Below are 15369 nucleotides of genomic sequence, written 5' to 3'. Positions count from 1 at the left end.
ACCCATCATTATTCCATGATTCATTCTTCTGCAGAACATTTTTTCATGCTGTTCCCCTATTTGGAACACTGTTCCCTGCTCTAACCCCTCTCCTTTAACTTGGGGACTCCTCATCTGTCTCAGCTCTGATGTCCCTTCCCCAGGACACCCTTCCTAACCTCTGTCCCCACCTGCGGCCAGAGTAATTCCCTGTACAGTCAATCCTAACTCCTGAACTTACCCTTCACGACTATATCCTACAGTGTGTGTATCCAGCCAATGAGAATGTAACAATGCCGTTCACCACAGCAGGAGCTCAGCAAGGAGCTGGATGATTGATTGAATGAAGGAAGGAAGGAAAGAGTGGATTCAGTGATCAGCTGAAGTCTTCTCCTCCTTGAGCCATATGGCCTGAGAAACAGCCAGACATCACCCCTGCCTGCAGCTGTCCCAGAATGATCCAAGGGTGCTGAGGCTCCCTGATTACTTACAAGAGAGCAGCTGCAGCTCCGTGATGAGAGAGGAAATGAGCGATTGGATTCCTGGACCAAGGAGGCATCTGTTCCCGCCTTTGCTCCTGGGGTACGCCGTCCTTGCAGTCTCCCATGTGACATCTTAGGAGGTTCCATCACAGAACCATGCTGCTACAAAGCCGGCAGGCTTCTCAGAAATCATGTAGTCCAGGATTGCACACTGGAAGCCCTGGGAAGGATCTAGCCTCTATATGGGTCTTGTCTGGCCACAGAGAGCTGATACCAGTTCCGCGTGCCCACTGTTTCCCACCATGTCGCCCCGGAAGCTGCCTTCCCGAGTTCGTGAAGGCGCTGGAGTTTGCTGCCCCTGGTCTGGCCCAACTCTTTATTTGCAGGGGCAGGGATATGGCTGAAATGGTGGTGCGGGGCATCAGAAACCCAGAGAGGGGGATGGTAGTACTTAAGTTCACATGGCATTTGAGGGTCAGAGTGGAGACCAGGCCCACTAAGGGGTTCCCTTGAGCCGCAGGAAAAGCAAGTATCAGGTGAACCTCAACAAATAACACAAACAGGAAGGGGTGAACTCTCTTGGTCCCCCCAGGAGGGAAAGGGGGTTCTCCTGGGAGGAGGTGAGCCAACTTGCAGTGAGGTTTCTCTCTATAGTGAGACTCCACACTGTACCCATGGGTCGGTTCATTAATAATTACCTAATCAGGGAGGTGGGAGGTGGTACAGAGAGGTTTCTCCAATCTTCCTGGGCTTGATAAATCCAAGCCACATCCAGAGCTCAGACAGGCACCCAGGGGCTACTCCAGGATTGACTGTGCTGTGAGTGACCCTACGAGGGTCACAGTAGAGACTAAAAGGAGGATGACCAACCGTCCCGGTTTGCTTAGGACTGGGAGTTCTGGGACAAGACTTTCAGCGCTAAAAGTAGGAAAGTCCTGGGCAAACTGGAACAATTGGTCACCCTAATTAGAGGTGACAAATGCTAGAAAGACACCTACATATGATTGCACCAACCTCTTTGCTGCACTGGGCAGGGAACTGGTGCTCAGATCCAGAAAAGACACCTACATATGATTGAACCAACCTCTTTTCTGCACTGGGCAGGGAACTGGTGCTCAGATCCAGAAAAACTGTATGTGCAAGGCCACGTACAGTTGGGGACCCAGGTCTTCTGGCTCCAGTTGCTTTTGGAGAGCTCCTGTCAGAGCTTCTGGGTAATCTCACCGCAAAGCCGGAGAGAAGTATGTGAGAGGGGGTGAGGAGTTGTTGTTATAGGTTGGTAGGAAGCCATGTTGGGGGGGGTGTGTTCCTTGTTATGGTCACTCTCCAGCGAGCACAGCAAAGTTCAATAGATGTAATAGTGACTGTATGGTCCCCACAGCCAAAGATATTCACTATCTGGCTCTTTATAGGAAAAGTTTCCTGACCTCTGGTCTGGGTGAAAAATGATGGAGAGTTGAATGAGTGTCAAGAGGGACTGAGGGATTGAATGGGGTGGGATGGATGCAAGGCCAGATGGATGTTAGGGGTGACAACTGGGTTTGAGGCTGAGAAGTAGGTAATGGTAGGGCCATTTGATGGGGCAGAGAGAAGATTTGGTGGAGAAAATCGAGCATCCTGTTTGGGGCAGGTTAAGTTCATTAGGGAAAGGGACCAATTCTACCCCTGAGACTTTGGACACATCATGTGTTGAGCATCAGTGATCTCATCTGTACAGAGTGGTGACAAGAATACCAGCTCTATTGACCTCTACCTGGATAAGAGGGTCAAACAAAATGGCATAAAAGCGATTTTGCAAAGTGTAAAGCACACCACGGATGTCTGTGGGGTAGTCGCTAACATAGCCTTTGGCGATGAGCACCTTTGACGTGATGGGTCACTGGGCTAAGGAAATAAACTCAGATGGTGCAAGGCAGCCCAGGCTGAGAGTCCGGAGACCTGTGCTCTAGCTCAGATATTTACTAGTTTGGTGACTTGGTTAAGTCACTTTTGGAGTCTCTGTTTCCCCTTCTCTGTAATGAGAATGGAGTCCAGTGCCGTGCAGAGCTCACAGAGATGGGAAAGGAAATGGGATGGTGGGCAATGAGCTGCTTTGTAAATCTGAAGCCCTGCTGCGGTGTTGTGGCACCGCACACGTGGAGGTACTGGGTGTTTGCTACTCCCCTGCAAGCTCATTTGCAGGAGTTGAGAGTATCGCTTAGATCCCTGGCGCCCTGCCTTCTGCCTGGCATCTCAGTGGGGTTGGGCATTCTGCTGGGGAGATTCCTGGGCACATTCTTTCCTCCTGTAGACCTGAGAGCACAGAAGGTGCATCTTACCGACTGCCTGCTCCTCCGTCTGGCTGGACTACTGGTCCTTTCTCGAGCGGCATCCCGAGCATCACGGCCAGGGTCACACCCACTGCCCCCATCAGGAGGCTCCGGGCACAGGTGAGGGCTCCCCCAGCCTTAAGGTCCCTGCAGGCAATACTGCCTTTGCTCTCCGCTTCTACCACCTGATGGCTTCCCAACCCTACGGGAGCAACGTCTTCTCCCCGCTGAGCATCTCCGCCGCCTACGCCATGCTGTCCCTGGGGGTCCGCTAGCACAGCCGGACCCAGATCCTCGAGGGTCTCAGCTTCCATCTCACAGAGGTGTCAGTATCTGACATGCACAGGGGCTTCCAGAACCTTCTGCACACTCTCCACCTCCCGGCCGACGGGCTGGAGATACGTGTGGACAGCACCCTGTTGTTGAGCCTGGAGCTGCCGCTCCTTCCGAGATTCCTTAATGACTCCGTGACCTTCTATGAGTCCAAACTCTTCCACACCAACTTCGACGACTCTGAGGGCACAACCCAGCTTATCAACAACCAAGTCAGGGAGGAAACTCGAGGGAAGATTGTGGATTTGGTCAACGAGCTCAGCGCGGATACCACGATGGTGCCAGTGAATTACATTTACTTCAAAGGTAAGAGTCAATTCGTTGGTGGATCCTACATCTTCCCTTTCCCCCTAATTCGTTGAAGGATCACATATCAGAAAGAAACTCCCGCAGAACAGAAAGTGGATGGATTGGGCCTGATAGGTTTGAGCAGCCTTCTGAGAATTTAATGTTAGAGCCTCAGATATTTAAGTTTGGGTAGTATTGATTTCCACCCCTTCATATCTTTAGACATATTTTCTTATTTTTTAAAAATTTTTTAAGGGAATTCCTTTATTTTTTATTTATTTATTTTTGGCTGTGTTGGGTCTTCGTTTCTGTGCAAGGACTTTCTCTAGTTGCGGCAAGCGGGGGCCACTCTTCATCGCGGTGCGCGGGCCTCTCACTATTGTGGCCTCTCGTTGCGGAGCACAGGCTCCAGACGTGCAGGCTCAGCGGCCATGGCTCACGGGCCCAGCTGCTCCGTGGCATGTGGGATCTTCCCGGACCGGGTCACGAACCTGTGCCCCTGCATCAGCAGGCGGACTCTCAACCACTGTGCCACCAGGGAAGCCCTATTTTCTTATTTTTTTTAAAAAATAACAGCAATGTATGAAATGCATTCTACCCAATGGTGACAAGTTGAACTGCTGGATTCATATCCAGCTCTGCCACTTACCAACAGTACAAACAGGGCAGGTTGTTTGGTACAAACAGGGCAGGTTGTTTGCTTGAAGGACTCTTATAAGGATAGAAGAGTCCCTGCTTCAAAGTTTTTTTTCTGAGAATCAAATGATGTCACATATTTGAATACTCCTTAGAAGAGGGCCTGAAGGGATCAGCAAACCACAGCTCCTGGCCAAACCTGAAGGCCACCTGTTTTTGTAAATAAAGTTTTATTGGCACACAGCCACGCCCATTCATTTATGTATTATCTCTGGCTGCTTTCACGGGACAGAGGTTAGCAGTTGCTACTGAGACAGAATAACCTGTAAAGCGTAAAATATTTACTTTCTTGCCCTTTGCAGAAGAAGTTTGACAACCCCTGACCGTTATATACGCTCAATAAATAGAGTATTTGTAATTATTCTAATGATAACAATTTTGAAGACCTTTAAAAATACATATAAGTATAAAAGAAAAACTAGAAATTGCCCAGAATCCTACCTTCCTGAGGGAACCAACATTAACATTTTAGCCTAATTCCTTCCAGTCTTCCATTCACACACATATGTTAATAGAGTTGAAATCACAGGTAGGAACAGTTTTGTACAGTGTGTATCACTTAGGGCGCCATCCAGGAAGCATAGTCACCATGAGTGGGGAGGGAAAGGGGGTTGTGAGAGGAATTAGTCCTGGCATGTTTGTGGGAAGGACTGGGGAAGTGAAGGTCCGGAGGAAGAGGGGGTTGGAGGGACAGAGAACAAGTCACTGGAGCTTGTGGACAAGTTGGAACTTATCAGGAAATCTACATGCCAGGCACATCCAGCCACCAGAGTGGTTCCATGTAGGGAGAGCTTGGGGAGAGGCCCAGGCCGAGCACCTGGCAGTGGTCTGGAGACGCTGTTGGTCAGCAGGGTAGAGCTGAACAATGAACTTGGCAGAGAGCGTAGGTGAGCTGGAGCTCGCAGCCCCTCTGGTCTGTTCATCATCTCGTCTGCCTTCAGCGGGCAATGGCTGCTTCATATCTGCCTCTCAATCCCCTGCTGTAACCACCTTGAATCTACAGGAAACAGATTCTGAGGAACAGTCCCAGACTAAGAATCCATCCAAACTGGTCACTGCTTGCATTTTTACATGTGGAATTTTCAGGCACCACTGAAAACTTTAAAAAAAATTTTTTTTAAATTCTGCAATAACTGTAAATTCATAGGGAGTTGCAAAGTTGTACAGAGTGGTCCCATGTACCTTTCACTCAGGTTCCTCTAGATAACATCTTATGTAACTGTAGTATAATAGCAAACCAGGAAGCTGACGTTGGTGATAATCTATAGACTTTATTCGGATGTTATCAATTTTCACATGCACTCGTGTGTGTGTGTGTGTGTGTGTATGTGTGTGTGTGTGTAGTTTTACGCTATTGAAAACTTTATTTAGATCTCATTTTAGTGGCTGCACAATATTCTATTGACTCCATTCCATTTAAAATATAATATAATTTACATGTGTAATAGACACCATCACCACACCCAAAGCTCTGGCCAGAAATAATGAAGATTTTGGTGCTCTTTTCCTGAAAGAGACCTCGCTGCAGTTGTGTTAGTGATCGTGGCACAGGGAAGGAGGTGCTCCAGAAATAGACATCTTGCCCTCTGACACATCTGCCCATCACTCTGGGGACACAAATGTAGCCCCAAGACCTCAGTCTAGGTCACATGGTGACAGTAGTAGAACAAATGTGGCTTATCTTAAAAAATGAAAAGTACCTAGAAGGAAACAAACCAAAGATATGCAGAATCTCTGTAGATAAAATTATATTGAGAGATATTAAAGTCGACAAATAAAAAATAGATATACCGTATTTATGAATAGGAAGACTTAACATGGTAAAGATGTCGGTTCCCGCCCAAGTTGATTGAAATATTTTAAAGTAATCCCAACAGGTTTTTAAAAGATTCTTTTTGGTACCAGTTAACAAGCTGATTCTAAAGTGTATATGAGAGAGCAAAGGGCAAGAATAGTTAAAAAGAGAGAACCTGTCTGCTGGAGAGCAATGCTGGTTATAAATCTGTATTAATTTAGACTGTGTGGTATGCATAGACCAATGGGACAGAACAGAGAGGCCAGAATGGAACCCAGAAATGGCTCCATGGATATATGGACATTTGATATTTGACAAAACCTGCATGATAGAGCATTGAGAAAAAGGATAGATTTTGAAAAAGCAGTCCTGGGACAGTATCCTCATGGAAAAAAATGATTTTGTACTCCTCCATCCTACAGATCATAAGCATTTACTGCAGGTGAAGTAAAGTCCTAAATGCAAAAGGTAAGAGTAAACCTTGTAGATGAAATGGGGGAGTATCTTCATGACCTGGAGGTAGGAAAATTTTTCCTAAGCAGGACACAGAGATCTAACCATAAAGGGAAAACCTGGTATGCTCACTGCATAAAGTGAAGAATTTCAATCATCAAAACACACAATTATGAAAGTGAAAAGACAAGTCAGAGAGGAAGAGAACACATTGGCAACACACAGAACTGATAGACAACTAGTGTTCAGAGAACTCCTGCAAATCACTAAGAAACAGCCCTATAGAAATATGGGTAAAAAAGTGAACTGGCACTGAACTAAAAAATAACAATAAAATTAAAAAAAATAAAAAATCAAAAACCCCAAAACCCAAAAAAAATCCCCCCAAACTTCTAGTTGATCCATAAACATACTAAAGACTACTCAACCTTATTTTTTTATTTTTATTTTTTTGCAGTACGCGGGCCTCTCATTGTTGTGGCCTCTCCCGTTGCGGAGCACAGCCTCCGGACGCGCAGGCTCAGCGGCCATGGCTCACGAGCCCAGCTGCTCCGCGGCATGTGGGATCTTCCCGGACCGGGGCAGGAACCCGTGTCCCCTGTATTGGCAGGTGGACCCTCAACCACTGCGCCATCAGGGAAGCCCTACTCAACCTTATTTTAAACCAAGAAAGTGCATGTCAAAACCACAGTGAGCTACCACTATACGAACATCAGGTTGGCAAAATTATTTAAGTCCAATGATTTCAAGTAATCGGTGAAGACAGGAAACAACCTTGCTGATATCCTCTGAGGTCTCTTATTTTAGAACCTACCTGACCCCCCAGATCCATTCCCCAGGCAGGTCAGGTGCTGAACTGCTGAGATGGTGGAGGGTGAGTCTTGAGTGACAGTGGGGGGATGCATTCCCTGGCTGGAGGATCTGCTTGTTGGTCCACGATGCCCTGTACCTTCTTCCCTTCTTTCCTCCAGCTCTGTGGGAGACGCCATCCATCCCCTTGATGACCTCTCCCCATGACTTCCATATTGATGAGGATACAGTAGTCAAGGTGCCTGTGATGCTGCAGGATACCCAGCACCACTGGTATCTTCACGACAGATACTTGCTCTGTTCGGTGCTACGGATGGATTACAAAGGAAACGCAACAGCCCTTTTCATCCTTCCTAACTGAGGGAAAATGGAGCAGGTGGAAGAGGTTTTGACTCCAGAGATGCTGACAGGGTGGAGGTAATCTGCTTCAGAAGAGGTAAACCATCAGGGCATCGTGCGGTGTAGTCTGCAGCACTGCCCTTCACATGGACCCTTCCAATGAAAGCCAGTGCCCCAAATGGGAGTGGAGGGGATCGCCAAATTATGGAAGAATTCTTATTTTCTTCAAAGCTTTCCTTGGGTTTCCTTAAATAAGGAACACTCTTATTGTACCCGAAATGTGATTTCGCTCTCATCAGTGAAGAGAGAACCAGACTAGGAGTTAGGAATCTGGGTTCTAGATGTAGCCCTTGTACTGCACAAGTCTGGGGTGAAGTGACACTGGTTCTCTGAGGGTCCACCCTGTGCAATGAATAGGTAGACTTCCCATCAAGATGGTTGACTGAGCTGAGGTAGAGAGGTTTCCACCCACCCCAGGAAATAGCAGGGAAGCTTTCACGTCACCATGGGGCTATGAGCAGGAAAAGTCTCCAGCCACACATAAGAAAAAGACCTCAGGCCAAGGCCACATGTGGATGGAAGATTCACACAGGCCACGTGGTGGAGGAATTCCACCCAAAGAAATCAATGGGTCCCAACCAAGTGAAAAGCACGGAGCCTCATCAGAGACAAAGGCAAAACTGCCACACCGGGAGACTTGCGTCTCCCTGGGCACCTGGCACGTCTGCAGGAAACAACCTCTGCTGAAGACGAACTCCCAAAGGAAGGAGGTCCTGCAGACGGCAGGCCCTGAGGGCAAAGAAGGAGCCTGGCTTTAAGCCTCTGGCAGCACTCATCTGAGGGAGTGGCACAGGCAAAGCGTGTTTGTGACCACAGAACTCAGACGCAGGGTGGGCCGTGAGCAAATGCAGTCAAGGAGAGCACGGCCGGCTGGGACCCTTGGCTAATTCCTGAGTCCAGTGTTTTAACCCAGTGCCTCTTTCAGGTATTTTTACAGGAAGCTCAAGTTGTATAGCCCCAAATTCTCCATTTCTGGCTCCTATAAATTAGATCAGATTTTGCCCAAGCTGGGCATCACGTACTTCTTCTCGTAGCAGGCTGACTTGTCTGGCATCACTGAACAGCTAAACCTGCAGGTGTCCAAGGTAAGTCATCAATGGCTATCAACTCCTAGAGACCTCAGGGGGGAAGCTCCACCTCTTGGAAGGTGCTGGGTGATGGGTGCTCTCCCTGCCACCACGTGACGTCTCAGAGTCCAAGTTTTATTTAATCATCCACGGGCATAGGGAGCCCAAGAACCAACCCACTATGTGCCGGGCGTGGTGTTGGTGCTGCAGATCTAGGGTCCATCAGGTCCCTGCCCTCAGAGAGCTCTTCCAGTCAAGTCCAGGAGACCGCGCCCTCATAGATCATGGCAACTGAGAGTGACAAATGCAATGACAGAAACAGAGGCAGGATACAGATGAGGCTGAGGTGTGTGTGTGTGTGTGTGTGTGTGTGTGTGTGTGTGTGTGTGTGTATCATAAATTTCTTAGACCAGAGAAAGGGACCTATGACCTCAGCTACATATAACAAAGGTGCACTAGAGGGTAGAGTCTTGGGTTTGAGAGTTCAAATTCCAGTTCTGCCTCTTATGACCTTAAAGGGTTACCCAGTCTCTGGATTTATTTTCCTCATCTATAAAACAGACATAATACATTGACCTCATAGGATGGTTATGAAGATTAAAAAGAGCATAGGCACATAGTATGTGCTCAATTAATGATTGCAATGGCTATTTATAAATAAGAGGTCATCCAGCTCAATACCCACCCCCCCCAGTATAGACATTCTTGCTGTGATATCCCAGCAAGTGGTTTTGATTTTCAGTGGTCTCTAGTTCCCCTAGTCTTCCCTAAGCCCCAGCTCATGCTCTCTCAGAGGTAACGCTTGTGATTTCCTTCCCAGAGTTTCCACAAAGCCATCCTGGTGGTGGATGAGGTTGGCACCCAGGCTGCAGCAGCCACCAGTGGCTTTGTCACCTTCTGGTCCCGGGACAATCACCAAGTCCTTCCTTGTGGAGATCTTTTCCACCAACACCCAGAGCATCCTCTTTCTGGGAAAGGTTGTCAACTCCACGAAGCCATAGCCCTCCAGGGCTGGCTTGTCTGTTACAAGCAGGAGGACTTGGCCTGCAGGGCTGAGTTTGAGCAGCTCTGGATTTGGAGTGGGGGACGCAGGAGCTGCTGAGGATCCAGGGCAGAAGTTGTTGGTGAAGGTGAGGGATGTGGGTGGTACCAGACCGGTGTGGACTGACACCCAGCTCCTCAGGGCTATGACACCTCACACAGATCATCTAACCTCTTTGAACAGGTTTCCACCCCGGAAAGTGGCAGAACCCCCCCCCCCCCCACCACCACCACCGAGGGTAGTTGTACGGATTAAACGAAATGATGGCTCTAAGGAGTCTGCCTCTGCAACACGGCTCTGAGCTGGACGGGGCAGCCTCAGGAGTCACCGACAGATGGGAGGTCCCACAGGAGGACATCGCTCAGCAAGACCAGCCCAGGGTTACTCACACCAGTTCCAGGCTACAGGGTCAAGGACCTGCAAGTGCTCATCACCCAGCGCCCTCCAGGGCTCGGAGGAACGCACACCCTCCTTGCCGCCCCCTGGTTTAACTGGTCCATTTCCCCCTGCGCCCGCTGGGATGCTGGATTCTGTTTTTTAACAGCCAGAAATAAAGTCAGGCCCAGGCTGACGCACTCCCCAGTCTGCCCCTGCAGAGGTGGGGGGGGGGGGTGGATTTAAGAGTCCCCGACAAGCCTGCAAGAAGATGCAGGCCTAGGGTTACTATGGCAATGACACCGCTGGGCTGATGTGTGAAAGTCAAGCCCTGGTGTGAAAAAGGGGAGAAAAGGGGGGCAGTCACCCCCCAGTTTAGCCTTGAGGGTGATGCCTCCTTATTTTGCTTGAGCTCATCCCTCCCCTGCTCAGAAGGACTCAATGGCTCCCTATTGCCTACAGGATAAAGTTCAAACTCCTCTAACTGCAGTCAAGGTCCTCCCTGATCTGGTCCCTGCCTGCCTCTCCTGCTCCAGCCCCTCCTCTTGCTCTCATGTACCCAATGACTGCAGTCACGGAAACTCTTGCTGTCTTTCCAGGTTGCCCATAGCTTCCCACCTTCGGGCCTCTGGTCCCCACAGATCCCTATCACCCAGAATTCTCCCTTCCCCATCCCTGAGAGTCTACCAGGATTTCCAACACATGCTTCCTCCCCTCCCTAAGGCAGACTGTCATCCTACCATCAGACATGATTGGCTGACATTAATCTCTGCCCCGCATCCCAGCCAACCCTCGTCCCTCTTAGAAGGAACATCTCAGAGGCAGGACCCTGTTCACCCTGCATTCTCTTCACTCACCCCAGGAACTGGCCTCAGCGCTGATCGTATGGTCTGGCATGTGGCTGAGGCCCAACCAATAGTTGGTGATTGAATGAATGAATGAATGAATGAATGGAAAAGGCTGTGCCCTGAGCAAGGTCCTCGAGCTATTTGTTCTGCATCACCACCCCCTGACATATCCCCGGAATTGATTGGGTAAATATTTAGTCCAGCTTCTCAGATTTCAAAATGCCCTTTTGGAGCATTAAAAGAAGAGATCTACGGGGCTGTGTGTGAGTTATGTTTTACCTCTTGGGGGGCACACTCACTTCTTTGGGACCGGGTGGGTATACTAGCGATTTCTGTCTTTCTCCTCTGGCAGGAAAGGCGAAATCTTTTTTGTACTTTGTGATGGGAGGGCAGAGGGAGGCAAGTGAGTGTCATGAGGAGTGTCATCGTGGAGCCTGGGGGACCCAGGTGCCAGTGGAGGGACGAATTTCATGGCCCTCGTAAGCAGGTGTGGAGAGAAGCATCATGGGTTCATTTAGTTATTCATTCTCTCACTCAACAAAGAGTTACTGAGTGGAGATTGGCCACTAGCCAGGAAGCCAGAGGGATTTCCGCAGTGGAGGAAGAGGCACTTGAAATTTGGGGTGAGACGGAAAGCCTGCAGCTCCAGCTTCTCCGTTACCTGTGCTGAGGGGCTAGCTCTTACCTCTCCAGATCTCAGTTTCTGCACCTGTAAGTGGGCGTGTAATCCCACAGCAGCTGTAGCAGTGGGCGGCGGGGTGGTGGATACACGTGGGATCCGCGGAAGATACAGGCCTGGGAGCCCCTAGCTCTGACTGAGTGGGTGAACGTGTGAACATGTGAAGGGCAGGAGGGTGTCTGCTTCATCCCTGGCTGCCTGGGAAGGTGAGGAGTCCTTTTCTGAGACAGAGCAGGTCTGAGACTAATGGATTCCAAGCTCTGTGCGCCTGCAATGAGCGAGGCACAGTGGCAAGCTCTTTCCAGGAGTTACCAAGAGGCCACAGAGCATCTGAGCGTAGAACCTGGACTTTGGAGTCAGAACGCCTGTGTTTGAACCTGGAATCTACCAATCACTGAGTATACTAGTTGGTTAGTGTATTTGTTTTGCTCTAACAGAGGACCACATCTGAGTGGTTTAACAACAGAAATGTACCGTTCCATCTTCTGGAGGCCAGAAGACCAAGATCAAGGTGATGGCAGAGTTGACTCCTTCTGAGGCTGTGAGGGAGCATCTGTCCCAGGCCTCTCCCCTGGATTCTGAGGGTTTGCTGGCCATCTTTGGTGTTCCTTGGCTTCTAGATCTCTGCCTTCATATTCACATGGCGTTCTCCCTGTGTGTGTCTCTGTCCAGATTTCCCCCTTTTATAAGGACATCAGTCTTATTGGATTAAGCACCCACCCTAGTTCCGTATGACCTCATCTGAACTAATTACAGCAGCAATGACCCTATTTCCAAATAAGGTCACATGCTGAGATACTGGTGGTTAAGTCTTCAATTCTGGCGGGCACAGTTGAACCCATGACACGGCGTGGGACTTGGGCCATCCCTCTGTGCCTCAGTTCCCTCACCTGTAAAATGGAGATGATGCTACCTAACACATAAGCCTACTGTAGCTTCTGGATGAGGTTCTGTATGTAAAGCACACATCTTTGCTGTTCCACAAATGTTCGCTATTGTTATTTCATTTTATATTTTATCACAACTCTCCTCTAAAGCAGGGTCACAACTTCACATGCCTGCCAGAGCTGGCAGGTCACCTGAACAGGTAAAGTGAGCTGACGGTGGTGGGGACCAGGCAGGCGGAATAGTAAGAGCCCCCACTGAAAGGCATTTCTGGTCCACATTGTCACACACACACTCAGGGGGGTGACAGAACCCAACTCCGCCCAGGGTGAAGCTCGCCTATTGGGAATTGTGCTCCTTGTTGCTCTTGATGTCAATGGAAAAATAAATCTAGCATGACTTACCAGGTCCTTTAAATTCCCATATTCTGGCCACTGGCCCATCTTACTCTCTCACCCCAGTTGTCATGGACTGAATTGTGTCCTCTGAAACTTCATATATTGAAGCCTGAACCCCCAACGTGATTGTATTTGGAGCAAGGGCCTTTAGGGAAGTAATCGAAGTTCAATGAGGTCATAAGGATGGGGCCCTAATCCCACTGAACTAGTATCCTTATAAGATACCAGAGCTTGCTTCTCCTCCCTCTCTTTCTCTCTCCCCCTCTTTCTCTGTCCCCCCATATGTACACAGAAGAGGCTGTGTGAGGATTCAGCAAGAAGGCACCATCTACAAGCCAGGAAGACAGATCTAACCAGAGATTAACCCTGACATCACCTTGATCTTGGACTTCCAGCCTCCAGAACTGTGAGAAACACATTTCCGCCATTTAAGCCTTTCAGTTTGTAGTATTTTGTTCTGGCGGCCAGAGCAGACTAATCCATGCCCTGAGACACCCTCAAAACTTCTCCAAATGGACCCATTCCCAGCCCCCATTCCTTCAGAACCCTTCCGAGTGACAATAGGCAGTCAGGGTTTGCCCCGTTCCCCAAATTCTCAAGATAGTCCTTAAAATGTAAGAACTGGGACATGGTACGTGGGCTGTCTCCACGGACAGGCACACGGGCTGGAGAAGTCCGTCAGCACCTGCTTAGTCCCACCTTTCCCACATAGTTTCCTCGGGAACCTGTTTGGGAGTATTATACTAGTTTCCTGTTGCTGCTGTAACCAATTATGACACACTTAGTGGCTTAAAGCAACACGAATGTATTCTCTTACAGTTCTGGAGGTCAGAAGTCCAAACGGGTTCCTGGGCCAACATCAAGATGTTAGCAGGGTTTGCTTCTGGAGTGCTTTGGCCCACGGCCTCTCATCACATTGTTTTCCTCCTCCTGCTTTCCTAATCACATCGCCTCCTCCGACTCTGATCTCCCACCCCTCTCTCTCACTCTCTCCTCTCTCTCTTTCTCTCATAAGGAAGGACCCTTGTGGTTACGTTTAGGACCCACCTGGGAAATCCATAATATTCCCCCCCCCCCATTTCAAGATCCTTAACTCAATCACATCTGCAAATCCCTTTTGTTATATAAGGTCACATTCACAGGTTCTGAGTATTAGGATGTGCATATCTTTGGGGGACTGCTATCCATCCTACTATAGGTAGGTAACACTGATTCCCTCCCTATAGAACATAGTTTGGGAATCTCTAGACTATGAGATGAAGGATTCTTGCTTATGTCACATGGCACAATGGACAGAAAGCAAAACCTGGACAGAAGGGACCTAGTTCCTCCTTGTTAATGCCTCTCCCTATTAGCTGTGGACTTTTGGGCTGATCACCTAACCTCTCTCAGCTTCCGTCTTCTCACGGATTCCATGGGGATGCTGGTGCCCATCATCTAGCGTGTTGCAAGGGCAGAGAGCACAGAGCAAGTACCTGATGCCTGGCAGTGACTGTACTTATCTCTAGGTTGAGATAAAGTTCAGTATTATGCCCTTTGCAGGGTGGTTGTAAGGACTAAAAGAGGTAATGGGCCATAACTGGGCCCATAATCAGGGAGCGAGAAGGGGGACATCTCAGAGGTTGTAGAGTGACCCTGGTTGCTGAGCGCCAGGATCGCTTCCTCTGGGTAACGCCTGGCCCTCTGTTTCCTCCACCAACTTCACACGCGACAGTCACCTACACAACCTCTGGGTCATGGCCACACACTGGATACCCCGGTATTAGGAAGCCCCAGGCATGGGGACCTTGGAAATGAAACAAGGGTTGAGCCAACACCCTAGCACTTGGAAATGTTCTTGAAAGTGTGGGGCTGAGTTTTGAAGCCCCAATTTCAAGGTAGAAAAGGACAGTCCAAGTGAGCCCACAGAAATCCTGGAGACAGACCTTTGTTTAACAAAGAGCCCTGGCCTTGGAGCCAGTGACCTGGGCACTCAGCCCCGCTCTGTCCCTAACTGATGCACATCTCTGAAAAGTTCCGTCATCTCTCTGAGCCTCGGTTCAGTTATGAGTGCAATAAGAGGGGTGGATACAGTGATCCCTCATCTCAGCCATTGTGAGACCCTCTCAATCCATCTAATTTCCACCGGGATCTGGCGACAGGGGTCCATGAATCTAGTAAGCGCACAAGACTTTGAAGAGCTTGGGTCCTCACTCCTCCAGATCTGCAGCAAATTGGCTGCAGGAAACAAAAGGATCAGCCCGGAGGAAGGGAGGAGGTTTGAGAGGATGTCTCTTTCCCTGCGTCTGGACCAGCCGGCAGCTGGTCACCTGTCCATCCTGGTCTGCCTGGGATGCTCGTGCCATTGCTGGCAGGTGGTGGCTGGTGTAGGGCTTTCGGGGCAATGACGAGATGGCCCTGGTCAGAGCTCAGATGGCTTTGGCTTGGTAGGCCTAGAAGCCCTGCCAGGATAGGACAGGGCGAGGCTGGCTGGGGCGGGGCCACGGGAGGGGCGGAGTCAGGGCCCTGCTCTAGTCAGTGACAGATGCTGG

General features: G+C 49.4%; 1 protein-coding gene across 1 annotated transcript; it reads left to right on the top strand.

Annotated features, from left to right (window-relative positions):
- Positions 1–763: 763 nt before the first annotated feature.
- SERPINA4 (serpin family A member 4) lies at positions 764–9612 on the top strand (the record flags this gene model as incomplete). Its single annotated transcript, XM_082836774.1, is given in 10 exon segments — positions 764–790; positions 2875–3042; positions 3046–3409; positions 7307–7503; positions 7507–7560; positions 7562–7581; positions 8470–8575; positions 8579–8629; positions 9432–9532; positions 9534–9612. Coding segments are annotated over 10 exon segments (1167 nt in total).
- Between the last annotated feature and the right edge of the window lie 5757 nt (positions 9613–15369).

This window comes from Leucopleurus acutus (assembly GCF_964270905.1).
Source record: "Leucopleurus acutus genome assembly, chromosome: 1".
Lineage (NCBI taxonomy): Eukaryota > Metazoa > Chordata > Mammalia > Artiodactyla > Delphinidae > Leucopleurus > Leucopleurus acutus.
This window is presented reverse-complemented; position numbering and strand designations above follow the sequence as displayed.